Raw genomic sequence first — 18,313 nt, 5'->3', positions numbered from 1 at the left:
TATCTATTAACTATGTTATACTATGTTAATAACTAAAACTGTTTTGATTAATAAAGAAAATTTAAAAAACAATCAATTGCTTAGAACTAAATAACTAATTATGAAATAAAAAATTATCAATTAATTCGCAATTGAATTTTCCTTATTTGAAACACATTTGGTTAAAATAATTTGCACCACTGGTTAAGAATGAAATGAATTAATGGTATTTTATAATATGTTATACTACCACTAATGATGTGACTTTATATACAAGGAACGAATAGGATGGGTAAAATGGTTAAACTAATTTGCACCATAATAAAGACAAAGGGTAAGCTGATAAAATTAAATTATTAAGACTAAGATTAATTTAAATCAACTATACTTAAATTCAAATAAATTTGGGTGAATTTATATAAACATAACTAAAATTAGAACAAGATTGAAATAAAAAATAAATCAATTCACAAATTGTGAGTAGGGGGAATTAAAATTTACTTTTTTTTAGATAAACAAGATGAATTGACCGAAAGATGTAGCCTTTACCAAATAGAAGGCACCTATGGTTCAAGAAGCATCAAGCAAGTTTGGGTTACACTCCACTCAGACCTTCGGAATTGTAAAATACTAAACTTGAAGATAGACTCCCAAATCTCATTAAAAAAAAAAAAGACACTAACTATAACACAACTTACAAAAATGAAAATTTTTCCAGTCTTATCTATAAGCAAGAATTCAATATAATGACCAGGTCTATATTTGAAATTTGGGATGAATGGTGTGAGAACAGAAATGATAGAATTCAATAAAAGAGAACCCCTTTCTTTTACAACATTGCTTGTTTTGCAGCAAGAATATGAAGCTTATTTTCTTTCCATTTATTCTCCTTTTTTTCTTGTTTTGAATCAAAACTAGCTCATCTGCTGCCCAATTAGATCAAGACCAACAAGGAGGAAAGTCACTCCTTGGAAAAGAAGATAGTAAAAGTGAACTCCTTGTGCAGACAACAGACTCTTGACAGAAGCTGTGAGTAAGAGGAATGCCAAAGTCAACTCTTTCTTATATATTTTGTTAGCTTTCTTAACAGGTTTTCCACTTGTTTCTTTATGTTCCTTACTTTGGTTTGACTCAACAAGTACACGGTCAGAAGCTCCTCTATGGATCTTTTGTTGTTCTATTATTGACTTGGCTTCCCTTTCTGCTGCCGCCACTAAATCGGACTCTGATGACCTGCCAGCCTTCTTTGTGACAATCCATTCATAAGAACTACCCAACTGGAAGAGTCCAGAGATCATGGCATTGAATTTGGTGACAGACATGGTGTTTTCAAAAAGAAGGTATGGAACAAGAAAAGGAAAAGATTTCGGGGCAGGAAGAATGTTGAGGAATGACATAAATACAGGTATATAGCAGATCACCCATAGAGGAAGCTTGGCCTCCGGGACGAACATGGTTAAAGGAAGAATTATGCAAAATAAGGTGAAGGAGTAAAAGGGAAGAATGAGTTTTCTCAACAGAAAGAATAGCAGTATTAAATTCCCTTTCTTCCATGGTGATATCTGCAGTTAAAGAGAATTGAGGTCCTTTAGGTTGTTGTGTATATTTAAGGAATACTTGCAAGTTAGCAGAATTTGTTTTCACTTATCATTATTCTATTTACTACCTTTAGCTGAGTAACAGATATACCTTAGATCTCAAAATTGCTGGAAGACACAATCTGAAAAGTTGCATTGGACCGGAATGCCACCGGTGCTGCTGCTTCCTATAAGCTTCATAGGACTCAGGAACTTCACAAAGTACCTGAAAATTTACGAATTTGAAGATTTCAAGAGTAGTTTAGTTAAGCAAAATGTCACATTAGCATGTATATGAATACTATTCTAGTAGCACTATAGTATGTACTGCAAAGAATGGAGATATTAATGGACAAACAATTCTCATCTATGATTACCTTAACATCATTTACAAAGATAAATTTCCAGCCATTGAGATGTGCTCGGACGGCAATATCCATATCTTCTACGGTGGTCCTCTCGAGCCAGCCCCCGGACTCTTCTAGGGTCTTGATTCTCCAAACACCAGCAGTTCCATTAAATCCAAAAAAGTTGAGAAATGCCCCATTGACCTGCTGTTCTACCTCAAAATGGAAGCATAAGTTAATGTTCTGGAGACGTGTCAACAAGTTCTCATCCTTGTTCACAAAAGCCCATCTAGCTTGGACAAGGCCTAATTCAGGATTGTCCTGTAATAGAAGACGGGCATATGCATTAAAAATTACGCTAAACACAGATTTACCAAGAATCTTTGTTGAATATGTTTGGTGTTCTCTTCTTAACCTTGAAATATGGCACGGTTTGCTTAAGAAAATCAGGATTTGGTTGGAAATCTGCGTCGAAAATTGCAACAAACTCATAGTCTTTCACATAGTCACAGCTCATTGCAGACTTGAGATTCCCAGCTTTATATCCCGTCCTGACTAAGCGATGCCTGTAGATTATGTTGATTCCCTTTTGGCTCCATTTTGTGACCTCAGTCTTAATTAACCACTGTATGCTCTCATCATCCGAATCATCAAGTACTTGAATTAGTAAACAGTCCCTTGGCCAATTAATTTGGCATACTGCAGAAATAGACTGCTCATACACCTGCATGAAATCAGCACAAAGGCATAGGATTAAAATTCTATCAAGTGAAAATCATGTGTTGTCACTGATTGCTTATTAGAGTGACATACTTACAAATGCCTCAATACTACACATCACCCCCAACACTAATAAGATAAAGACTTATCTTGTCAATTATTAAGTAATGCTGTGTATTACAGAAACTGAAAATAAGGAGCTCATTACTCTAAGATGTGTAGGCTTAAAAAGCATTTTTTCTTCTAATTCGAGATGACATTTGCATAACAAGTTATATAGCTTCTTGAGACATTTTCCAAATCTATTCGAGTAAATAAATACAACAATAATCTTATCTCACTAAGCAAGGTCTGTTACATGGATTACATGATGATGTCATTAAGCTTAGTTACAAACTAAATTAAATTCTTAGGGATATTATGCATCATGAGATCTCTTTTAATAATTTCCTTTAATGTCCTTCCTGATCTCCCTCCACCCCTTTTCATAGGACTAAAAATCATGTAATCTAGTCTCTTCAATAAATAAATAACTAAATAAAATTTATATATTGAAATTTGCTGCTACATTAAATAGTAGCAACAGCTTAAACTACCATATAATGGACAAGAAGAAACATAAGTCTGAAGTCTTACCTCCCTCTCATTACACATGGGAATCTGAACTAGAACCATGGGATGGTTACACGCAGATCCTTCAATATCATCAACCTTGAGGGCATCCCCGTCAATCTTAGGCTTAATCCTCTTGTATTTTATCCAAAAGCACCCAAAGCAAAGCATCATACGGTCCACTGACTGTATAAGGAACAGAACAATACAAAACTTTGAAAGTGCCTGCATTGGTGGAGCAATGTACTCGCCACGAAAGGTCAGCCAAGCAACATAAACCAAGTACATCAGTCCTTCCAAATCCACAGGGCGAGGAATGTGCAAACTTGGATTCCCAAAATGCCAGCCTTGCAAGTAAGCCACCACCTCAAACACCATAACCACCAAAGAACTCACAACGAACACCTTGATGACCCTAAACAGAATCTTCCCCTTCTCCAACTTCTCACTCTCCAAGGCCAAACCCTCCCTATGAATCAACCTCTTCCCTATAGCTCCCATGAAAGACCACAAAACTGTGGCAAACCAAGTTACACAGCCAATAGCATGGTAAGCCTTGAGAAACAAGAACCATGTGACTTGCTTAGCATTCTTGCCACGTGTTTTCTCCACTGGCATGAATGCAGCATCAGCACCATTAATCTCCACAACAGAGAAAGTAGGGTTCTCCATTGTGACCACAACTGGGGTACCCTTTTGAGTCTCCTTCATCCACCTATTGGCAAAATCAAAGCTTGGAGCCATTTCCACACAGATTCACACTTCCACACAAAAACGACTCACTACAAGTCTACAAGCACACATAGCATTTATATACACATACATACAAACAAGGACTCAAGACACCAACTTTATAGATCTTTTTCAGTGAAAAAGACTAAAGACTCAGATCTCAACCCCCCCCCCCCCCCCCCCCCCCCCCCCATGAAAATGAGACCAATCATTTTGTGGCAACAAGTAGCTAGAAATTCCAACTTGGTCCAGAAGGAGAACCACCCTCTTGGAGGTTCAGCATTTAATAAGTAAATGCTGCTGCAGGCACACAAAAAGTGAGAAACGTGAACTGAGTGAGAAGGGGCTTCTTTTGTAGTGTGGAGGGTCTCTAAAAGAAAGAAAAGGGTACCTAACATGGGAAAGCCACCATTATGAGGGAAGGTATCTCTATCTATCTGCAGCTGTAAGATGCTAGTAACATCAAGTGGGTTTACTCCAGTTAACTAATTCCACATTCCCTTACCCTTTTGAGTTTTGACTCTAAGCATAATTTTTTTTTAACAAAAATTTAGGAGAATTGGGTCTTAGGAATTCAGCAAGGCGACGCATGCCTCAAGACTAAATGCTTAGAAGAGTATTTATATATTGTCTTCCAAGAAATTTTTTACATTGGCAGCCAGATTTGAATCAACATTCTTGTAAAATGAGTTAGTCAGCATGAATTTATTTTACAATGTGAGTTTTATGTGAAAACTGCAAAAGTAATAATCCAAATCAACCAAGAGTTAACTAGGGGAAAAACACATGGAGGAAGGAAGTTTTGAGAACCGAATGAGTAGAAGAGAACAATTCTTTTCTTTCTAAGGAATTTAATTCAATTGAAATAAAGACCATTGGTCTACCCACTAGCTAGAATGAGTTGAAAATTCTAAGTACAATTGATGAACTTTACTAAAAGTGGCACCATTCTTCTTCTTTATTTAATTAGGATATTTCTTAACTTCTAAAAGTCACGTACTGATGGCCTGTTCGGATAAGTTATTTTTAAAAACAGTTCTAAGAAAAAAAATAAGAAGAATTAGATGAGTTTTTTTTTTATAAATTAAAATGAGATTTTCATTAATGAATTTATAATTTTTTTTCATATAATTTATGAAACGAGAGGAGATCCACAAATTAACTAAGAATTCATTTTAACTTATAAAAGAACTCATTAAAAAAATTCTTATCTTTCTTCTCCTATAAGTAATTTTTAAAGAAGCTTCCCCAAACAAATTTATCACTAATTTTTTTCTGAGAGTAAAAACCATACGTATTGCATTCCTTAAAAGTTTTTTCTATACCCACACGATAAGAAATGAAATCTTTCACACCCAATATAATTAAAGAATCCGACTATCTAATAGTTGTGTCGAACTTTGTTGATAATTAGGGTATAATAATTAATGATTAAAGATCAGGAGATTTATGTTAAAGAAGTACTAAGTTTGGATTGTATAAACACGCATAAATGATTAAAATAGAAATTTCTTAAATTTATGTTATTACTTAAAGAAGTGATATAACGTGACTACATAACTTAATCATCAATAATAAAATATAACAATTAATATTTATTTGTCTCACTCTTATGTAAAAAAAATCTTCTTATTTAATACTACTCTAAAATCTAGGTATATAAACATGTTAGTTATGTTAGTTTGTTTTATTTAATGTTCATTATATAAACTAATTTTAAAATTATTATCTTACCAATAAATTCATTCTATTAAAACTATTAGCTTTCGATTTTTTAAACAAATACTTTGATTAAACGTGAGTTTAATATGAAAACTGCCAAAATAATCATCAAAATCAACCAAGAATTAACTTTGAGAAATCCATTAGATTCGGCCAGGTAGTAAGGAGTTTAAGTAATAGCAAGAGTGAAGAATTAAGTTTACTTCGCAAGAGTGAAGAATTTTGCGAAGAATTAAGTTTACTGTTACGCAAAATTATATTTTTGGTCCTCCACTTTTACTCCAGCTTCGCATTTGGTCTCCTGCTAATTTAATTTACAAATTTGGTTCCCCATTTTTATAAATCCCTGCAATGTTAGTTCGGGACGTCCCAATCGGACATTGATCATTAGCCGCAGACGTTGACTCTCACGTGTCAACGTCTGATCGGTTCTCTTGAAAGACTTGCTTTTTTTACCCAGCTGTGGTAAAATTTATTTACGCTGACAAGAACCCTAACCCTAAATGAAAACCCTAAAACATATGTAATTACAACAAAGGTTGAAGACAAAGCAAACTAAACCAACCCTAGTGGCAGTCTTACTCGCCATCGTCGTCCCTCTTCCGGTTCCTCTTCGCAACAATGGTTGCCGCCAAGAAAACCGTAAGCTCTCTCTCCCTCTCTCTGCAACCGTAAGCAAGAAAATCGTAAGGGGAAGAAGCAGAAGCAAACAGGGGTGAAGAAGCAGAAACAGAAAGAGACCCATCTTTAGTTTTTTCTCTGAAACTATTTTTCTCGTGCGAAGAGGTGTACCCAGAATCTGGGTTCTGTTTGGTGGTGAAAAATTAGGACTTTGGGGGTTTGCTGAAGAGAGATTGGAAGAAAAGGTGCGAGCTTTGGCGATGGTGTTGGGTTTGGGTTTGGTGGGAGGGAAGGATTTGAGGTTGCGGAAACGGGTTTCAAGGTGGGAGGGGAGAAGGGAGTCGTCAGTGAAGGCGGAGGAGTTGATGGTAGAGACTTGGTCCAGAACAACTGCGTCTTGGGCCTGTGAGATTATTTCTTCGATGGCAGAGTCGTTGTCGGTGTCGGAGAGGTCGTAGAATCTCATCATTGTTGTTGTTGTGTGTGGTTTTGTTTGATTAAGGTGAGTGAGTGTTGTTGTGAATTGTGATCATTGGAAGTGTGTGGGAAAAGGAAATGGAAGAGGGCAATAGCAACAAGCAAAAGAAGATTCTAGACATTAAAGAGCAACTCGAAGACCCTCACCATGCCTTTTTTCTTTTAATTTCATGATTTATGACTTTTTTTTAAGCTTCATTGTGTTTCTGATTTTTTCTTTCCTTCTCATTTATCAGTCTGAAGATTCGTTGGTGGAGTTGTTGCGGAATCTAGCAGACATGGATATCACATTCCAAGGGTTACAGGATTTGGTTAGGGATTTTTAAAAAATTGGTTTTAGAATTTGTGGGACTGGGTTAGGGTTAGGGGGAATTGGGTAAGCCTAAAAAATTTTCATCACATATGGGTAAAAATTTTCAAGAGCCTATCAGACGTTGACACATGACAATCAACGTCTGAGGCTAATGGTCAACGTCCAATTGGGACGTCCCGAACCAACATTGGAGATATTTATAAAAATGGGAGACCGAATTTGTGAATTAAATTATCGGGGGACCAAATGTGAAACTGGAGCAAAAGTGGGAGACCAAAAGTGCAATTTTGCCTTATTGTTATTAGGGGAGAGATACACTCCTGTCTCTTTGCCTTTTTTAAATAAAAGTTAAAAAAAAAAAGTAAAAACATCATAGTAGTAAATAGTTATTAGAAAGGAATAATAAAAGTTTAAAAATAATAAATGATAAAATTGTCTATGGACACAAAAAAACATCTATCCTTTATTAACAGAATAGAATAAAAAAATATATGAAGAAAACACCTGATGGAAGAAACTTTGGAGAAATCAATGAGTGGAAAAGAACAATATTTTTCTTTCTGAGATACTAATTCATATGAAAGTGGCACGATCCTTTTTTATTTATCTTTAAACAAAGATAACTATTTCATTGCTTGAGTAATAAGATGAAAGAAACAATTTGAAATATTATCAAAATGATGGACACAATTAAAAAAAGTCAAGAAGTCTTTACAAGAAAATGAGTTACTTAATTTATCTGTCTTATGATAAAACTCACCAATGAATTAGGAAATACATTCAACAAAGTGACAAGATATTTATTAATACATTGATATACCAAAGCATAATAATTGATTATTAATAACTATAAACTAGATATAGATAAACATGTTGGTTGTATTAATTTGTCTTTCTTTGGAAAATTTCCATTTTATGAATAAAACTTAAAATTATTAACTTGTTTACAAGTTCATTTTACTACAACCACTAACTAACTAATTAATTACTTCATCCTTTTAAAAATCAATTTAATTACAAAAAATTAAAATAAAAACAATATTCTTTTAAGACTTAAGATGTTACCCTTTACTCAATACATAAACGTAAAGAAATTAATTTTAATTTATTATAAAAGCGAACTTTTTATATTATAGCCAGTCTTACTTTTTATTTATAATTAAAAAGTTGTAGTGACAGCTCGTTAACATACTAGATTATTTTAATAATAATTAACTAACTATATGTAACAAACTCTAATGATAATAGAACAATCAAGTAGGGACGTGAAAAAAAACTAACAGTGTGCAATGATCAGGAAGGGAAGACTGGAAAAAAAAATCTAACAAATTCACTCTTTTTTTAAGCTTCTACCAAATTGAGTCCTACTTTAACAATCAAATAGAATCATTATTAATAAAATTGATCCAATCATCGACTCAGTCGAGACAAGATCAACTAGTGGGATAACTTATTGATCCGGTTGCTTTAGTATATATATTAAAAAATTAAAATATATATAAAATACCTAACAAAATGTGATTAATCCATATTTTTATATTCTAAAATTAAATTCATTGTTATAATCGAACTATAAATATTATATAATCATTTATTACTATAAATTATTTTATGGGCATTATCATTAAATAACGAAGGAAATTATTATTTTTTCAAGACTAAATACAAAAGTTATCAAATGATCATAAACAAGTTTGGTGAAGACGTATAAAACACATAAATATTAAATCATACTATAATTAATATGTTATAATTAGTTATTATATATTTGTTGTTATCAAGAAAAAAGAAAATAATATTATAAGAGCATATTATATGTTATTCAACAGTTAGTTATTAGCAATTTAACATGTTATAGGAATCGTAAAAAAAATTCAACTAGGTCAAACTGGACCAACCCGAATTGGGTCATTGGATTTCACCAAACTAGGCCAAATTAGGTATATCGCATTTTTGTTCCTACAACTTAACTAGACCGTCTAGGGTGCTGAATTTTAGTTGAATCAGTCCGACCAGTCGGACTGATCTAGTTTTTATAACTATGAGTTGTTCAATTTTTTTTTTACAAAAGTTTATTGTTCAAGTATTTTTTAAGGAAATATACTTATGCAATTTCATTAATAATCAATGAGAAAATATAATGTAGTACTTGATAGAAGACATGACTACTAGCTTGTAATCTTGACATTCTAGTTAGGTTATGAGCAACATGATTTGTTTGTCGTCTTATAAAACTCAGTACTGGGTTTGGAAAAGAAGAAAAATATTTTTTTACACTTATTGATTAAAACTTGAAATTCTGAAGCTCCGTGAGAGTTGTTGTGTAAGGCATCTACTATTATCCTTGCATTCATTTCAATATCCACCTATTGGAAATTATAATCTTTTAGCCATGACAGTGCATGTAAAAGGCTCCAAGTCTCTGCTTCAACTGGGTTCAGTGAGTTATACCTGATTGCGGTCTTGGCCACTTCGAATTTTCCCCATTTGTTCCTAAGGCAAAGATTCATCCCAAATTGATTATGCTCCTTGAAGAGTGCAACATCAATGTTACACTTCACATGTCTTGGTGGAGGTGGGGTCCAAACTACATATTGTTCTTGGTGTTGGTTGATTGTTGGTGCAGCGAGGCATGCTTGCTGCCATTCAAATAGGTTTTGGTAAGCAATGGATACTGTCATAGTTGGAGAAGTGTCAATATCATGCCACACCTTGTCATTCCTTAGATGCTAGATAGTCCACAAGATAGTGGTCAACGTGTTGTAGTCGCTATCATCTTTAAGGGAGGCAATGAGGAGAAAAATAAGCTCATGTATACCTTTTGCCTATTGAACAAATTATTGAATTTTTGGCCAAATTCCAAAAGCTAGCCAAACCAAGATAACAATGTCACAATCAAAAAATAGATGCCAATTGTTTTTTGAATTATTTTTTGCACAAAACTCATATTGATGGGCATTGTACTCCTTTTGAACGTAATCTCACTCTTGTAGGAAGGCAATTTCTTTCAATTCTCCAAATGAGGTGCTTGACCTTTATTGATAGAATAATCATTTTTAGTTACAATTTTCAGTTAGAGTGTTAGTTAGTTTTGTTAGTTATAGATGAGTTGTCATTAGCTCTTAAGTTGGTTGCAGTTAGTTATAGTTGAGCTCTATAAATATATGTGAGCAATAACACCTTCAGTAAGAAAGCTTCTATTAATCTAAGATCTAACACTTCTATGAACTATGTGTATCTTTTCTTCTTTGCAAAGTTTTCTTGTTTTATCTTCATCATGAACCAATATAGTTTCATTATAGTATTAGAACTCTTCATCTTCAAATGAAGAGCTCTGCTGTGTCACTCTAATTCCTTTATCCATTGTTCTTTGTTTTTCATTTTTGAGCTTCGAAAAACCTTGATTCACTATGGTGAAATCAATCAAACCATAAATGTTCATAGTCCCTATTACCTACATCCAAGTGAGAATCCAGCGATGGCACTTTTTTACTAGTTCTCAATCCACCAGATTAGAATTCATGGAGTAGATCTATGTTGACAGCCTTAAGCGCAAAGAAAAAAGTAGAGTTCATTGATGGAACCCATTTGCAACCTTTAATGACCAATCCTCTACATTTTTCATGAAAGAGATGCAACAATATGGTGATTTCATGGCCTGTTCATTTAGTCTCAGCTTCAATCAGACAAAGCAATAGATGTTAGGAAACACTTGAAGTCGCGATATTCACAAGGAGATTTGTTACAAATTTTGGATTTGCAGCAAGAGGTTTCAACAATTAGACAAGATGATTCTTCAATTACTTATTACTTTACAAAATTACGCATGATATGAGATGAGTTAGAAAATTATAGACCAAATCCAATATGCACATGTGCAACAAAGTGATCGTGTGATGCTTTTACTAGTGTAATGGAAAGAATACCACAAGATCAAGTTATGCAATTTTTGCGTGGTTTGAATGATCAATACAGTAATGTTAGATCAAATATTTTGATGATGGATCCTTTGCCTCCAATACCTAAAGTTTTCTCATATGTTGTTCAACAAGAACGACAAGTGCTTAATTCCAGTTTAATTAGAAATTTGAATTTTGAGGTTAAAGGGAGCACAATTAATGTTGCTAGCTCAGGTCCAACACCAATATGTAGTTATTGTGGTGGAGTTAAGCACACTATAGATGTATGATATCAAACGAATGGATTTCCCTCTTCTAGAGGACGTAAAGGATGTAGAGTTTCATATGGTAGAGGAACCAAAATGTGTAGTTATTATGGTAAAAGTGGACACACTATTGAGGAATGTTACTAAAAGCACAACTATCCTTCAGGACACAAGTTTTGTAATAACAAAGCTACAATTAACAACATTGTAATATGAGAAGCAGAAAATAACAGTGATGGTGAATAGCTAAAGCAAGAAAATGATGATCTTTGTTTTACAATTACACAACAATTATATGAGGCTTTGATGGCTTTAATGCAGCAATCCAACCTTAGGGCTTCATCCTCTACAACTCATGTTAACCAAATTAGTAATTTTCCACAACTCAATGTATCTGTTGTAGGTAATGTTCTTCCTTTCATTTGCACCATATACAAAGAAAACATTGCGACCTAGATATTGGATTTAGGAGCAATCGACCATCTTTCTTCATCTTTGTCCTTATACAACACATATAAACAATTAAACCTATTATAGTCAGATTACTTATAGGGCAACAAGGCTTAGCCACACATTCAGGGACAATAAAATTGTATGAATCATTATCACTTGTTGATGTCCTTTACCTTCTCAGTTTTTCTTTTAATCTCATTTCTATCTCCAAGTTGGTTCACCTTTGAATTATGAACTAACTTTCCTCTTTAATAAGTGTTACCTACAGGAAACGAGCATCCTAAAGAAGATTGGTTCAATTGATGTGATTGACGGATTATACAAGTTGGTCATGCTTTATGTTTCTAACATGATAACAGCTAGAACCACCAACGATGTTGTTATGACATCTTCTGTAATAAAGTAGCAATAGATTTATGACATTTTCATTTAGGGCATGCATCTTATGATAGATTACATGTTATGAAACAATCTTATCCCACTATCTTCAATGATAAATCATTTGTATGGGATACATGTGATCATGCTATACAAAGAAAGTTACATTTTCCCGATAGTGATTCATATGCCTCTAATTCTTTTAATTTGATACAAGTTAATATCTGGGGTCCTTGTGCCAATCTTTCCATGCATGGTCATAGATATTTCTTTACTATTGTTAATGACCACACTAGATATGTTTGGGTCTTTCTCATGAAAACTAAAGCCGAGACACAATCTCTTTTAAAAATGTTTACTACTCAAGTAGAAAAATAGTTTGATACCAAAGTAAAATCCATTCGGTCTGACAATAGTGTAGAGTTTCTTATGTGTGAATTTTATGCTTCAACAGACATTATTCACCAAACATCTTGTATTGAGACACCTCAATAGAATGCTTTTGTTGCGAGAAAGCATCAACATCTTTTAAATGTCATTCGTGCTCTATTATTTCAATCACACTTACCCCTTATGTTATAGTCTTTTGCAGTAATACATATTGCTCATTTAATAAATTATTTGCCAACTCCTTTTCTAAAAAATATTTCACCATATAAAAAATTCTATGATAAGCCTAATTATATTTCCCGTCTTAGAGTTTTTGGTTGTCTATGTTATGTTGGCACTTTACCTGCTCATAGAAAGAATCTTGATTCTTCAACTATTCCTTCCCTTTTTCTTGGGTTTAAACCCCGTACCAAATGATATGTTACTTTTAGTCTTCAAACTAGAGCCATAGAAGTTTCATAAAATGTGATTTTCTATGAGGATTGTTCTCTTTATTTAAAAACATCATCTGTTGATTCCTCACCCTTATCTTCCTTCATATTACCTTCTTCCAATATCACATATGATGATTTATCTACTGAAGATACTTGCCAAAATGACATTCACCAATGACTCACCTTTACCTTCCCAATCCCATGAACTTCTTCCTTGTTGTTCTAATCAATAGAAACAAAGGCCAACAAGGTACAATGACTTTCATACCACTTTCACATTTGTTATTACCACTCATACTTCAGGTATTCACTATCCCCTCTCCTTATTTATTTCTTAAGACAACTATCATATCATAGTTTTGTTATGTCTATTTCCTCCAATGTTGAACCCAAGTCTTATATTGAGGCTTCCAAATCTGATTGTCGGGTAAAAGCTATGCAACAAGAACTTACTACTTCAGAATTTAACCATACATGGGTTTTATCTGATATACCTTCACACAAAAATGCTATTGGATGTTGTTGGGTGTATGAAATCAAGCACAAACCTGATGGTTCAATTGAGCTCTACAAAGCATAATTGGTAGCCAAGGGCTACACTCAAATGGAAGGTCTTGATTACATAGATACTTTTTCACTGGTGGCTAAAATAACTTTTGTTCGCTTGTTACTTGCACTTGTGGCTATGAAAAATTGGTACCTCAAGCAATTAGATGTCAACAATGCATTCCTAGATGGTACCTTAATGAAGAATTTTACATGATGCTTTCACCAGGTCTCCTTCAAAACTAGGCTAAGTTTGTCGATTACAACATTCTATTTATGGCCTTAAGCAGGCAAGTCACCAATGGTATGCAAGTTTGTCTTCTTTTTTTATTTCTCATGGATACACTCAATCTCATTCTGATCATTCTTTGTTCTTAAATTTTTGGGACTGAGTCTTATATGGTTGCATTATTAGTCTATGTTGATGACATAGTACTCACTGGCAATGATCCGTCTGAAATAGTTCACATCACTGAAAAACTTGGCAAAGCTTTTAAGATTAAAGATCTTGGAGATTTAAAATTTTTCCTTGGATTTGAGGTTGCCGAAAGTAAATATGGTATCAATATTTTTCAATGAAAGTATACTCTTAAGCTTCTATATGATGTTGGCTTTCTAAGATCTCGTCTTGTCAATACTCCAATTGATCACAACACTAGAATTCATCATGATTCTAGAACACCGTTGTTTGACCCCTCATCTTATAGGCATTTGATTGATAGATTAATCCACCTAACTAATACTAGGCATGATATCACATATGTTGTGTGACACCTTAGTGAATTTGTTTCTCACCCAACTATTGCTCATCAACAAGCAACAACTCATATTATTTTCTACATCAAGGGTGCTTTTGGTTCTAGTTTCTTCTTTTTAGCAACTAATATTGCTCGACTCAAAGCTTTGAGCAATTTTGATTAGGCTGGCTACATAGACACTAGAAGGTTTATTACTGGTTTTGTTGTTTGCCTTGGTTCTTCTCTTATTTCTTTTAAATATAAGAACCAAGCAATTATCTCTCAAAGCTATTGAAAAGCAAAATATCATGCTCTTGCTAGCACTACTTGTGAACTACAGTGGCTGACTTACTTATTGGAAGACCTTTGAATTCCTTTTGTTCGACCAGAACTCCTATACTGTGATAATTGTTTGGTTTTTACATTACTATCAACCCTATGTTTCATGAACATACAAAACATATTGAGATTGATTGTCACATTATTCAAGAGAAACTTAATTCTGGTCTCTTGAAGTTACTACCTATTTCTTCTACTCATCAACTTGTTGACATCTACACTAAGGCTTTTTCTCCTAGTGTTTTTTAGTCTTTTCATTCCAAGCTAGGGATGTCTAATATCCATTCCTCAGCTTGCAGGGGGATATTGATAGAATAATCATTTCTAGTTACAATTTTTAGTTAGAGTGTTAGTTAGCTTTGTTAGTTATAATTGAGTTGTCATTAACTGTTAAGTTAGTTACAATTAGTTATAGTTGAGCTCTATAAATACATGTGAGACATAACACCTTCAGTAAAAAAACTTTTATTAATCTAAGATCTAACACTTCTCTGAACTGTGTATCTTTTCTTCTTTGCAAAGCTTTCTTCCTTTCTCTTCATCATGAACTAATACAGTTTCATTAACCTTTGGTGAGATATTTAAGGACCAAAGTTGCTTCCATTTACCTGAGACTTTATTTGATTCATCATGATAGGGAAAGTCCATTATAAAGTGGTATGTAGAATGCACAGTGTAGTTACCATCACGTGTGAGCTTCCAAATCCTGATGTCATTGACATTGACATTAATGAGGGGGATATTTTTTTTATCTGGTGAATTTCATCAATGTGGAATAACTGCTACAGTAGATCATCCTATCAAACCTTATTGTCATGGTAAATGAGAAATTGGACTTTCATTTCTTCAAGACCATTTGGTGTTGGGGTGGTTACTAAATGATTGTCTATGTTTTCAACCAAGGTTGTTTCCATATTGTAATTGAATTGCCTCTGCCAAGTCTCCATCTAAAGCCTTCCCTTATCACAACCTGTGAAGCAAAGACTCTATGCCAAACAAAACTTGGATTGTGCCCAAGATTGGCATCCAATAAATTAACATTAGAGAAATATTCAACTTTGAACACTTTAGTAACCATAACATCTGGGTGTGAGATAAACCTCCAACCTTGCTTCCCTAGCATAGACAAGTTAAAAATGTGTAAATTCCTGAAACCCATCCCACCAAATTCTTTTTTAAAAGTTAATCTATCCCAACTTATCCAATGTATGTCTCTTGAATTATTTTTTGATCCCCACCATAAAGAGTTCATCATTTTTTGCAATTCATCTTCTAGAGTTGAAGGTAAAAGAAAAACACTCATGCAAAATGTGGGAATTACTTGAGCACAAGACTTACTAAGAGTTTGTTGTTCAAGATTATCACAATAGAAAATAGAACACATTTCAACCTATAAAGTGAGAAAATAAAAGTGTATTTATTTTTATCTTAATTAAAGCATTTTGTAACTTTAATTAACTTTAATCAATGATGAATATTTATTTGTTCTGTTACACATTTGTCTATTATATTCCCTTAGGTCAGCGACAGTCACGCACCGCAAGCGGAATTAGTCTATAACCTAGTAGGTTAAAGGACATTTGTGGTCTTTGACCCATGACAAAAATTTGTGTACTTACTGTATATTTTTAAAATAAAAAAACACACTTTTCAATATAAATCTATTATTGAGATTAATTTGAATATACATAATATTTATGATTAACAGTTCCAATTTAATTATAAAAAAATACACTTTTCAATATAATTATGCACTTTTAAAATAATTGGAGTCCGAATTCCTTAATTATGTATGTCGTTACCAACAAGTTTAAGTTACACTAGAGATTGATAATGTCTACCCGAACCTTATAGGTATCCGCAAAAATATCTACAAGCAAGATGGGTAATTACTCGCGTATTGGGACTAGGTATGGGGATGGATATTCACCAATATTTTTTTATTCGTAGGAATTGAACACGATATCAATGAGTCTACAACACTCACACACCTACATGAAAACTATGGAACACAACTAATGTAAAAACCAAAAAGAGACATATGAAAAAGTGTCTCACGGACAACTTTCCATTTGATTTCAAGAGATGTTTTATTTTTTGTTTGTCCATAGGACACATTTTTCATGCAAATTTCATCTTGTTTATGTCCCTTTTAGGTCCAAAGATAAAGTTAAGGAACCATATGAGTAATTTAACCTAATAATAATGATATCCTTTTATCAAACATTTGTCAAAGAAAAGAAATCTCCATTGTTCAAAATCCTCAACTCTTAGTAGAATAATAGTGTTGGTGGAGAGATTATAAATGGTCACAAAACTTACTCAAATGAAAGCTTCTATTAAAAAAATCATTCAAAAAAAAAGATTCTCTTAAAAAATATAAACAATACATTTTTTAGCATTCTTTTTAATATATTTTTATTACTAATATTAATTAAAATTTATTGAGATTTATGAAATGATGTGAGTTTCACAAAATTATTTTAAAAACCTTGCTTGTAATTTTATGTTTTCAATAACTTCAGTAATATTTGTAACGACCCATCTTCGTTACAAAATTATTATACTAAAATAATTTTATAACTATTATCATCATATGAAAATACCTACATTTTTCCCCACATATAACACATAGACATATACAAGCCTTCCCTTAGTGGTCATCATTATATCATAAAGGTACTAAGTCTAGCTTACAAATTATAAATATGTGTGTTTTGCATACAATATCAAAATGGTCTTCTTTTAGAGGACATTCTCAATAAACAAGTATTTATGCATATGTCCTAAACTAGTCTCAATACTATATACATATTGATGTGAATCTTACGGGGCGGATCACTTGATAGAGGCTATGGAGTTTTGGATGACGCCACTTCCAATGAAGGAAGATAAGCCAGGGTAGAAGAAACAAGGATTATCTTGATAAGTCGGATATTGGTTCAACAAGGAACTCAGAGAGAAACTCTCACCAAATTTTATCAAATGCCAAAAGTTTTTTTATTCAAAACAAAAACCAATACTTATAGTGTATCTGAACAAAAAGATAAAAATAGACATGGGCCTTCTAAACAGTTTGGGCCAAAATTACAATAAATAAAAATTATAACTAAAAAACATATTTAACTTGGGCCTTCAAATTAATCTGGGCCTTTAGCAACAATTAATAGTCTTAGTGTCTCTACCTCTGGGCCTGCATCCTTCTCCACTTGGACATTCATCCTTCTCCACTCGGGGGCTTTGTCCTTCTCCACTTGGGCCTTCGCCCTTCTCCACTTGGGCCTTTAGCCTGTATTTGTCCAGTTTCAGAATCCTCATCACATATGTATATATAAGAACATATCAAAAAGTGGGATCTTAGTTTAAAAAAAAGGTGGGATCTTATCCCATCTTCAACATCTACTTTTGCTTTAGTCACGGGTGACCCGAGAACCTGAAACATCACCACTATATGTTCATGTGACATCCACATAATCATTGCAGTCATACAACACAAACACAAGGCACAAGGATAAGCTTATATACAAAAGGAATATAGATTGTTTAAAGAGGTAAAGTTATGAGATAATTCGTTTAAAAAGGAATTTTTATTAATCAAACAAATCATGAACTAAACAATATCATTCCATAAGGCAATCACAACTATACTTTTATCTCATATGTATTTACATCATGTTATGTCATGCAGACTCCACTCAATGGAGATTTCTACAACTTTTGGGCGGTCCCCCATAGGCCCAATCCCCTAACATGGTCCCACTTTCTAACAAT

The 18,313-nt window shown here is 33.3% G+C and overlaps 2 protein-coding genes across 2 annotated transcripts; both read right to left on the bottom strand.

Annotated features, from left to right (window-relative positions):
- Positions 1-456: 456 nt before the first annotated feature.
- Positions 457-4,130, bottom strand: LOC114392022 (probable xyloglucan glycosyltransferase 5). The gene is made up of 5 exons (XM_028353062.1): positions 3,260-4,130; positions 2,319-2,627; positions 1,934-2,224; positions 1,669-1,782; positions 457-1,541 (listed from the first exon to the last, which is right to left on the bottom strand). The coding sequence occupies exons 1-5, from the start codon at positions 3,977-3,979 to the stop codon at positions 894-896; spliced, it is 2,082 nt and encodes a 693-aa protein (XP_028208863.1). The 5' UTR covers positions 3,980-4,130; the 3' UTR covers positions 457-893.
- Positions 4,131-5,882: 1,752 nt separating this feature from the next.
- On the bottom strand, positions 5,883-6,994 carry LOC114392023. The gene is made up of 2 exons (XM_028353063.1): positions 6,431-6,994; positions 5,883-6,352 (listed from the first exon to the last, which is right to left on the bottom strand). The coding sequence occupies exons 1-2, from the start codon at positions 6,777-6,779 to the stop codon at positions 6,189-6,191; spliced, it is 513 nt and encodes a 170-aa protein (XP_028208864.1). The 5' UTR covers positions 6,780-6,994; the 3' UTR covers positions 5,883-6,188.
- Between the last annotated feature and the right edge of the window lie 11,319 nt (positions 6,995-18,313).

Source organism: Glycine soja, chromosome 17 (genome assembly GCF_004193775.1).
Source record: "Glycine soja cultivar W05 chromosome 17, ASM419377v2, whole genome shotgun sequence".
NCBI classification, from domain to species: Eukaryota; Viridiplantae; Streptophyta; class Magnoliopsida; order Fabales; family Fabaceae; genus Glycine; species Glycine soja.
The sequence above is the reverse complement of the archived record's forward strand: the minus strand, read 5'-3'. Positions and strand labels throughout refer to the sequence as shown.